This window comes from Corapipo altera, unplaced genomic scaffold (assembly GCF_003945725.1).
Source record: "Corapipo altera isolate COAL_440 unplaced genomic scaffold, ASM394572v1 0, whole genome shotgun sequence".
Lineage (NCBI taxonomy): Eukaryota > Metazoa > Chordata > Aves > Passeriformes > Pipridae > Corapipo > Corapipo altera.
In genome coordinates this window covers 39,577,775-39,588,628 of record NW_020884872.1, presented here as the reverse complement: position 1 = coordinate 39,588,628, position 10,854 = coordinate 39,577,775, and the positions used below count along the sequence as shown (strand labels likewise).

The 10,854-nt window shown below is 41.1% G+C and overlaps 1 protein-coding gene across 1 annotated transcript in view; it reads left to right on the top strand.

Annotated features, from left to right (window-relative positions):
- The first annotated feature begins 238 nt into the window (after positions 1 to 238).
- CLYBL (citrate lyase beta like) overlaps positions 239 to 10,854 on the top strand; it is a 153,456-nt gene continuing 142,840 nt past the window's right edge. The window contains exon 1 of the mRNA XM_027644690.1: positions 239 to 275. Coding sequence (XP_027500491.1) covers positions 254 to 275 — 22 coding nt within the window. The 5' untranslated portion in view covers positions 239 to 253. The remainder of the gene's footprint in view (positions 276 to 10,854) is intronic.

Genomic DNA, 10,854 nt, shown 5'->3' with positions numbered 1-10,854 from the left:
GCATCTACCAGGTTTTCCATTAAGTTCCAGGTCACAGACAAATAAAGAAAGTATGTTAGGAAAAAAAACCTTTTTAAAAATAATTAGGGAGATGTCTGTTTTGTTCACCAGATGGAAAATCAGTAGTTGTGGGTGGTCTGTGCTGGATGGGGCATCTCACAATTGGCAGAACTATGCCTTTAACTTTTAAAGTCCTGGGACAAAATGTGAAAGTAATTGACTGTTCCGAATGCTCTCTCTCTGGATACCTAGCATGCTTTTAAAACCAAGATTTGGTGAGTTTCTGACTTTTTTTTTTGTAAGAACACTCGAGCAGTTGTGTCTGGTATTAGGCCAGTTGGGTATATTTTTGGTAGCTGTTTAGTGGGGCTGTTGTCTTTTGTGTTTACGCCTGCGTGTGCCTGGACCTGCATGCACACAACTGAAATGCCACAGCTTTATAATTCTCCATTTGCACATGAGTTTCATAATATTGTCAGTGTTTGCTGTGTTCAGGGTATATGTAACTGTTGGCTAACATAATTTGTTTCTGTCCTTTAGTTCATTCTGGTTTAAGGAATTTAAATCTATCCATTTGCCAACATACTAAAGAAAACAAAGTTGCAACCTTATATTCACAAAGAAGAAGAAAATTTCTATTTTAAAATAATGCAGGTGTTTGCAAAAGTATTAAAAATCCATAGTATTTTTAATCCATTTTTTATGTGAATAAATAAATCCAAATGTGCATGTGTGGATAGTATGTGTACAAATAGGCATATTGTATATGGTCATTTATGAATGTGTTGGAATCTTCTTGGTGCAGTTTGTAAGTTAGCTTGCTGTTTCAGAACTCATACTTTATAATTTCCAGATTAATTTGAGAAAACAGTATTTCAAGTGTGGAAGATAGGTTAGAAAATCCTTGTATTCACATTAAGAATAACAGATTTTGTTATCTGAACTGCCATAAGAATGTATTCTGTTCAGTAGTCACCTCTCAAAGAACGAGACAGAGCCCATTTGCAGCATAGGAGGCAATTGCTTTATATTTACCTTACTTTACAGACAATTTTTTTGCAGTTATCTATATGAATGGTCACAGAGAATTGTATGAGTGTGTTATATCTATATTGTAGCTTGTGTTAAACTGATCCCCACTCTTACTATGTAGAAGCATTCTTAAAGATAAGTGAGGCACTCAACTTAGTGCCTTCTTTGTAAAATCCCTTTTGCTATGCATGACATGTACTCTGTATTTTTTCCCTTGCAGTAAATTATAAAGCTTTTTTCTTTCCATGAATCTCCTTCCAAGAAAACACATACAGCCTAATAACACTCGCCTTGAGAATGGTGCATTGCCTCCACTACAAAGCCGTGTTTTCATTGAAGAGATAATTATAATATGGTTTAATGTTCTTGTCAACCCTGAAACACTGTCCCTAAAGAGTGCTATTCTGGTGGATGTCTTTTTGAAGAGAGCTGAATGTGGCTAAGAGAACATACACGTAGCCACACACTTTTCTGATAAACCAGGACAGATTTTTAATACAATAAATGCTCTCTGAAAAGAATTATACATTTTCTAAGGTGCTAATTCAGAGCTGCTTCATCCACCAGATTCCACTTTTAATAATACGGAAAATTTTCTTGAATTTATTTATTTTACTTTCTTCTCTCCTCATCCCCCATTATATTTATAGACTTTAAATCTGTATGAGAACATAAACTCACAATAATAATTAGAATGTTTTTAATGTGCTATGAGGCACAGACTTCAGATGAGTAAAAAAGCCCAAACTGGAACACAAATGGTTCTTCCCAGGCAGCAAACACGCTTGGCTGTTGATATGCTGTAATTTTCTGCTTTACTTAGTAAAAACAGCAATTACTTATTTGTTCCGTATCCCCCCCAGCACAGATGCTCCTCAGTCTGTCCATTTTCTGAGCACCAAGCAGGCTGCGTACGCGGGGATGCGTGTGCACTCATTCTAGCGCAAAGCAAGTCGAGTTTTCCCCTTGCATGCTGCACTGTTAACAGCATTTATTTGCCACTGATGCTCCTTTACCACCAGCCCAAGACAATGGTGTGCTGGAAGCGGCCGTGGCTGTGAAGGTCTCGCTTTTAGCTGTCTCTCCTGCTGATGGCAAACATTTCCAGGTGCAGCTTAGCAAAGCATCAAGCTGACCTTACAAAGCAGAGCGAGGAACAGATAAAAGCCAGACGATCACACCAGTTAAGACTGAAGTCCAGTCAAACAAATCTTTAACGTTGTTTTTGCTGTATTGTCTTTTGTGGTGGTCTGGTGGTTGTCAACAGTGTCTGATGCTGCTAAAAGCTATGCTGTCTGAAGCAAAAAAGCTTTCAGGGAAATTAAATCACGGGCTGGCTGAAGGCGATGCAAAATTCCCCTTGGCTTCAGGCCATCTGGGGTTTCCCCCTTAGTTGCAAAGCCCAGCTAAAGGCTGCTGCACCACAAAAACTGAATGTGACGAAAAAAAACCCCGAAAACCTAAGAACAACACAACACTTTCACTCCTCCTACAACTGTTAGTATGTACAAGGAATTGTGTGGCTCAGCACAATGCAACCTGACGCTGAATCAGGTGCTTGGGATCTTGAATTTAATACCTAATTATTTTTAAGAGCTACTATTAAGTGAGGAATATGAGTAAATATGTTAATTAATGAATGGCATTTTATTATGTATTTAATTAGCATAATTCTGGAGAGAGAGTATAAAAGAAATACAATCCCTGCAAAAGTGTATAATTTGAGTCTTCATTACACTTATCATTTTCAATTGATTAGCTTGCTCTGAAGTCAATGGGATTTATTTTTTTTTCTTGAGGAGAAATTACAAATTAGGGCCTTAAATTAATATTGTAAATAATCTCTCTAGAGAAACTTTTCACTGCAAAAACTTCCTCAATAGGCAAGTGTTAATACATTTCTGATGCTGCACAGTTTAAAAGTATCCTTGAGATTTTTACCCACAGGTTTATATATTCAAGATAGATAGCCAACATTCAAAGAATAAGCAAGAGTTTCTGGCAGAACTGACATTTTGCTGTCATGTCAAGTATGTTTCCCCCACCGTTTTTCTTTCACTTTTTTTAGCAGAAGAAAAAGGTAGCCTAAAAATACAAAATCTTAGTTAATGAACATAGATCCTAAGTGGCATGAAAAGAAATTAAAAATGCCATTTTCCCATTGCCCCTTCTTTTCATATCTTTGAATTCGTTACTACACACACTATTTTAGAGTTTATTATCTTTTCACAAGATATGCTGTGTTCCTATCTAACTCAGCACCTAACATTTTGATGGATATTGCTTAACTTAAGTCTTAGGTTTGGTGTTGTTTGGGTTTTTTTACTAAACTACCTCTTTTCTTTTTTGAACAAAAAAACCCACAGTGGGATTAAATATTTGATAAAAACATATTAGACTTTGCCAATAAGTGAATATACATTAGTTTGGTAATTTTATTTCCTCTTTTTTTTTTTTCAGACTATATATTCAATTTATTTTAAAAAATCGTTCTTTTGTTTTAGCTATGATGATGTCACATATAAATCCATTACCACATTAGATGCTGTGGTGATCACAGCTAAGGCTCAGTGATCTCTGTCCAACAGACAGAGAAAGACCCTCCTCTCCTCTCTGACAAAGACTGCGTGGAGGGATACTTCCAGGCAGCCCATTTTGTGCAGTCCTCCTCCCGCTGCCCAGAGGCACTCTTGCACACGCAAATGTTCCTGCTCTGCTCGTAACATATCCTTAATATTCCGCTCGCCTTTTCCATGGACTATTGCAGATAAGGAATTGTTAAGCTTTAAATATCCTCTCAATGTTTTATTTAAAGTAATCTTGATTTTTAACACCTAATGTTTTTGAAGTCACTTAATTCCCAGTTCACATTCAAATGTTGAGATGGAGAGAGAAATGGCATGGAAGGCTGCGTTGTTGAATGGTTTTGACCAAATCTTGTTTAAGTGGGTAAATACTCTCTTTCACCCCATTTCCTCTGGAAATTTCCATTGGTTTCATACTATTGTCATGAAATGTATAGTGATTCACTAGTATTTTGTTGCCTTTTAAAAGACTGGAGCAAAATTTTGCTGATGTTCTCTTTTGATATTATTAACATTTTTTTCTTTTATGATTCCGGCATTCTTTCAGCCTCTGTATCTCCCTGCACACAGCATTCTTAGAGGTCTTTTCTTATAGGACGAGACTGCAAAGACTTGCAACAGCTCCAAGCAGCTTCATTAAGGCTGGAAAGTAAAATATTCAGGAGCTGGGAAATGTGAGAATTAAGAGAGCTGATGCTGTTGAAGTTCAACCCCCTTATACATTTGCTTCATACCACAGTCTTTTAAAATCAGGATCATACATAGGTTTTTCCACAGGACCCCTGCCTCAGTTAGCAAACAGGATGGACGACGCTGAGTTAATGAGCAGTTATTCAATATTTTGTTTTCTCCTAATTTTTCAATGTGTAGCCCTAGGCCTTATTTACTGCACACTATTGAAACCCTGCTGTGAAGACAGAATTGTTAATTTCCTCATGAGCTTTTCTATGGCACTTATTGCTATAAATATCTGAATGCTTAGCAAACATTAATTAATTTATCTTCAGAAAACCCTCATGATGAAAAGGGCTGGTATTACTACTGTTTAACAAATAGGGAGCTAAGATGAGAGTCGTGAATGTCCCATAAATTTAGGTGCTTAGTTGTCAGCTTACAGTTAAGGAAGTAGGGATCTCTTCACTTGCACCCTTTTACTTTTGAATGTTCAAATAATTTTAATTCTGTGCCAATAGAAGCTTCTAAAGAGATCCACAGAGAATCGTGGCTGTTGACTTCACTTGAGAAGAAGTGGGAATGCTTAGAAGATACAGTGAGCAGGGAATCACCTAAACCTAGACAAGGGGAAATACTGCAGAATACCATTCCTTAAATCACAGCCTTTTCATGGATTTAGTATCCTTACTGTGGGTTTCAGGAGAGTGCTGTCTTCCATTCAAAATTCAGAGCTCCTAGCCCTTTATTAGAGTCACTTATCTAAACTCTTGCATCCAAAAGCAGTTTGGAATTTGATTTAATTAGGTAGGACCCTTCCAGAAGAAGACAGAAACAAAGATGTTGACAGGAGTGTCCCCTTACTTTAGAAAATGGACTGTGATAAGAAGCAATGGCATGAGTTCATTCTTATTTTTGAGGTGATTCAAGCCTATATTTCCAAAACACTGCTTTAACTAGTAATGAGTTAAACTGTGACTTTCTATCTAGATGAATAGATATAGGCATTCACTTGGTAGGGGGCAGACCCAGTTTCCATCCTTGCTCCAATTAGTTATCAAAGTAGTTGGTATTAATCAAGTGTTGGTTAAAATTAGGAGGTAGTTTTTGGTTGAGTCTTGTAGATTGGCCTTAAAGGTTATGCTTTGTTTGTATCGTCTCCCTCAGAAGCAGTGAATATGTAACTATGCCAGCGAGCAGCACTTCTGCAGTGTGTCCACCAGTAAGGGCAAGACCTTAAAAAGCCTTAAAATGAACTCACAAACAAATAAAAAACCTCTCAGGTTCCTACAGACAATTATCTTCCTTATCCAGTCGTGATTAAGGTCTGTCCCATAAAACATCTCTGCGGGAATATATTATTGAAGACAGTTTCATAAACTGTGTGCCCTGGGGGCTGAATTTGGATTACACAGAAAAGTTAAATTGGCTGTTTCCTAACTTTCTATTAGTTTGCCTCTTAGTCTTAGCAGTAGTGTTTTAGTAAGGTTTTTGCAGATTGCTAAGAGGACATTTTAACCTGAAATGATACTGGACTCCACATGGTTTGTCAGTGTGGCTTGTGAACTGGAGAGCACTGAGTCACAGAGCCAAGGTGCAGGTAGTATTGCAATATTGCCCTTATTGATATGCATATGGCACCAAGATATCAGGCACTGAAACACTGGCAGTGTCCTCTGCACAGGCATTCTGTCTACTTGGTGTGGCCTCAGGTCACTGAGCTGCTGCCCCTGCCACTTTTGTCTCCGGAGCATTGTTGGTACAAGGCGCTGTCCATGGGATGGGAGGGTGCCATGCTGCTACCTGAGCACACAGCCAGGGCAGGCAGACAGGAGCCTTGTCTGCATGAGAGCGGGGGTCAGAGAACAGGACTGCAGGGCGTGGAAGGAAAATGGGGATTCCAGTGCCCTTAGGCCCACTTTCTACTGCATTGTTTCATCAAAATTTATGATCCCCCACTGTGAGCAAATCACAGGAGCCACACCCTGCCAGAGTCCCATTTATTGTCTAACAACTGAAATATAATTGGTGGTGCTATGACACTTTTTCTGGTTTGGGGGGTTTTTTGGTGGTTTTTGAGGTGGTTTTTGGGGGGGTAGTTTGTTTGTTTGTTTTTGTGTGTGTGTGTGTGTGTGTAAAATCTCTGCAACTAAAGATGCCCAGGTGCATCAGAGGCCATCACAGGTGATGTGATACTTTCTGCTGCAGCTCTTATCTTGTCCTCTCTCTTCATCAGTGCATTTTTTCAGTCCCATTCCCCATCTGAGGCTTCTCATTTACTTCATCTTTCTTGCTGAGCCAGGACTAGCGTTCCTCTTAGTGCTCAGCATTTGGGGGAAAGTTTTGGGGAATACATAAGCAAAATGCCTTCTTCCAAAATTTTCCCAGAACTGCTGGCAGTCACCATCACAGGGCTAGAGGTTTGGGGTGCATACTCAAGCTGTGCCATGGAGTTCCCTTGATGGGACAGGGTACTGCGCAGTCTGGTCTGACCAAGGGCTGCAAGTGGAAGGAGCACAGCAAAATATTTAGGTTACTACTGTCTTAAATGAAACAAATCTTCCCAGCCTATGGTGAACTGGAATTTTTCAGAGGTTTCTAAATTGGCTCCTCGAGGTCTTGGTCATTCCAATATTCAAAAGAACTTCACTCTTTGAAATTTCCTGTTACTACTGTAAAGTTCTCAGAACTTCAGCCTGAAATGGACATGTAGCCCAGGCAGTTCCTGTCCCTGCTACCAGCAGAAGAGCATGCAACTGAAAATGAGGACTATCTGGCAACTAAGGCCATAACATGATCCTACTGTAGATAGCCCACTTCCACGGTGTGGAAGGTGGATGTGGAGAATGACGTTGCTGTATTACTGGAGAAACAAAACTTTCTACAGGGTTCATGGAGAAAAATGACTATTTTTCCAGTCTGCTTAAGTTGCAAATTCCAGAAATATAGAAGAATAAATTCAAGCTGTAGGCAGGCATATATCCCTCTCCAGTGCTCAGGTGCAGAGCTAACTAAATGTGGATGTTTGAGGTTTTTGTTGACAAAAAGACCGATGTTGCTAATGCAGGACCCCTGCTATTAGAACACTAGTGCATTAGACTAACAAATTAGCACACAAGAAATCTGCAATTGTGGAAAAACTCGGGTGTCATGATTGTAACAATCATTTACGTCTTTCTACAGCAGAAATGTTTAATCATGTTGAATTACAACCTCGTGTTCAGATGGTGGGCTTCCACATTACTGTCTTTGTGAAGATGAGTTGTCACTTCTCTGATCTAGGTTGCTCTCACAACAAAGAGGCAGTAAAACTTTTTGTTTGAATTGGAGAAATAGAAAAATTTCATTTGGTGCACCAGTTTCCCTAAAGTTGAACCTTTACTAATTGGTACTGAAATGAAAATTAATCTGTGTGAGAGAAGGGAATTCACAGCTGAATTCTAATTATTGCAAAGAAAGTAAGCAAAACTGTGCTTGGGCTGCACAAAAGAGCAACTTAGGAGTGAAATGCTCAGCTCGAGTTTGCTAACTGGAACTGATGTTCTGAAGTAGTAGCTGGTAGCTGGGTCATAGTTGTGCATTTTGAAGCCAGCCGTGGTGGTTGAGAGTGGTGCTGCTTCCCCATCTCACTGCCAGTCCAGGAACAGCGATTGCTCCCATAGGTCTGCTTTGGAGAAGTTTGATACGTGCTAATGGGGCTAACGGGGTTGGGGGCACTCATGCAACCCCTTCCCACCAGTATGGTTGTGGAAGCAATTGCATCCGGCCCGTGGGTGATCCCAAGAACCCCAGGCTGATGCCATCCCAGGTTAGGCTCAGAAGAGGGCATCTACCAGCAGCCTTCAATCACTGAAAGCAGTAGGTGTCCTTCTGGCAGAGGTTTTATGGCTCCTGCTTAGCACTGTGCTCCCTGGAAAGCATTTCATGTCCCTCTTTTCCCTCTCCCCAAGTGAACTGCATAGGCTTTCTTCCCACATGGGTAGTCAGTCAGTGGAAACAGATATCTTACCAGTATAATGAAAGTGTTTATTTTTTACATATTCTTCCTGAAGAGTAAATTCATCCTCTGATTGATGTGCTACATCTCTACTAAGCTCCTGTTTAGATAACATTAGAGCTGGTTGAAAAACCTAAAGCAAAATATCCAGAGTTTTGGAAAAGGACACTTTTTTCCTCTTGATATTTCTGTTGTTTAAAGTAAAACTAATGATTTTTCTTTCGGTGTTTCTTTTTTCTTTCTTTCCTCGTTCTTGCTTCCTCTCACCCTTCACTTCTTTTCCTGTTTCTAGTTTGCCTTTTTGAAAATAGAGGGCCAGTAAAATGAAAATAGTAGATCAGGCTGTGCCTGTGTTTCTTTGCCTTCAAATTTTTACTGGAATAGCAAAATACCTTTGACAGCGTTTTTGGTGGGGGTTTTTTGGGAGGTTTTGGGGGGTTTTTTTGGTTGTTTGGTTTTTTTTAATTAATTCTTTTTTAATACAAAACAAAAAAAAAATTCAACCAGCTCTAGTGAGTAGTGGCTTTAGAGTACTCTTGGAGGTTGTTCATAAGCAGCAGTAAGTAGCAATGAAATTCTGTAGCAGCAGTACGTAGGCTTGTACCGTTCTGGTTTGTGTAGTGGTCATGTGCCGATGCCTAAAATCTTTTCTGACACAGTCATGGGGAAACACGATGCTGAACTTGTACCCCCTGTGCAATGTGGAGTTACTATTATCACCAACTTTGGCTGTTACTGTAAGGAGCAAAACCAACCAGAACTAGAACTGTACAGAGTAAGAAAAGATCATGCCTTTTGCAATGTCTTTTCTGAAAGACTTGTAAGATTTTATTTATATTAGCAAATGGTGATAAGTGCTGATTTTTACAAAAATGCTTTTTAAAGGACTTAAAAAAAATTGAAAATCTGCTGACAAAAATACAGATGTCCATCTGTTTCTTCAGCATACACCCATTTCTGCTCTTCTTCTGCTCTGGAACTGTGGCATCTGTCTTTGCCCTGCATATTTAGAGGGACTTAGGCAGAAGAAAACAAGAAAGCTGAACTTCACAAAAGCTGTTCTTGGCAATTATCTTTGGCAATGCTAAAGTCTATTAACTGTTGATTTTTTTTCAATAAAAAGTAGAAATTAAATCCTACTGTGCCCATTGGAGACTTTTTCCAAAGGAAGAGTTACTGATGAGCTATTCTTCCATGATTGTGCTGGTTTCTCCAAATAACAACATCGCCGTGTGTTTTTCACAAAGTGAGTAATTTTCATAGCATGCTTTTGGGAGTTTCTGCTGCTGCCAAAGCTAATTTAATACTCATTAAAGTACTGAGCAAGGCCTTATGGGTCTTCAGTGCAGGCTTGTAAAATGTGCAGATTTGCACTTGCTGGGCAGCTCCAGGGAAGGCGTACTTTGGGAAGAGGGGGTTCATGTGCATCCTGCTATCATGGAGCTGCCACTGCATAAGGGGGAATTGGGAGAAGATTCCCATCACCGTGGGCAGAGGCATCTGTCCTCTGGTAGCAATCCTAGCTGCCAGAGCCACAAATGGAACTAAGGGCCAGCTCTGATGCTGATTGTCCTGTCCCAGCAGGCTGCCCAAACCATGTGACTGGTCCTGGAGTTCCATGAGGGATTGAGGGATAGCTGGTGCAATGCCACGGCTACCCTTCGCCTTGTGCCTGCAGAGGGGCTGGGCTGCTCAGCTGTGCCACCCACCAGCCCTGCTTCTCAGTAGTGGGCCTGCTTGCCCACTGACATTTCCATCTCATGAGGAGTCTCTGCAGCAGATGAAATCATGGCACTGTCACTGCTTTACATGGGGCCAGGGATTTACCCAGCTTGTTGAAGCTGCTGAGCAACCCAGCCGCCCGCACTTACACCGGGGATCAGGCAATCCGCTGCAAGCAGAAAGCCAAAGGTGGCACATGCATCGTGCGGGCAAAACACATGCCTGGGTGGTGCCAGCTGTGGCTTCTCCTGCTGGCGTGGAGCCACTCAGGATGAGTGCTGCCAGGAGTACAGAGGGGCCGTGACTGCCATCCCCTACCCCTGCCTGCTGGCAGCTGTGATGCCGATCCCTCTATTGGCTCGTGTATGCGCCCCACACCTGGAACGGTGTGAATTAGGACATGGCAGGGCTATAAACACCTGCGCAGCTGTGCAGTGACTGGAGAAAGCCAGTGGCTGCTCCAGCTCCTCAGCAGTGGTGGGCTCACTCCCGACAGGGCACAAACCTTGTCCCGCACCGCACCTGCAGCTTCAGGGTTGTCTTTTCACAACACATGGTTGTTTTCGAGGCTGAGAAACTGGGAGGTGGCCGCAGGGGTCTGTTCGCGGGCAGAACGGGTGGGTCCGGCCCAGCGCCCCGTCGGGGCGAGGGGGTTGCCGCTAGATGGCAATGCTGTCCCGGCGGAGCCGCCTCGCCCCGGCCAAGTTGCTGCTTAAACCCAGAAGCTCCTTCCATCACTTTAATGCTATTTTCTGGGGCGCAACTGCCGCGAGTACTAGCTTTTTATTTTATTTATTTATTTATTTATTTATTTATTTATTTATTTATTTATTTATTTATTTATTT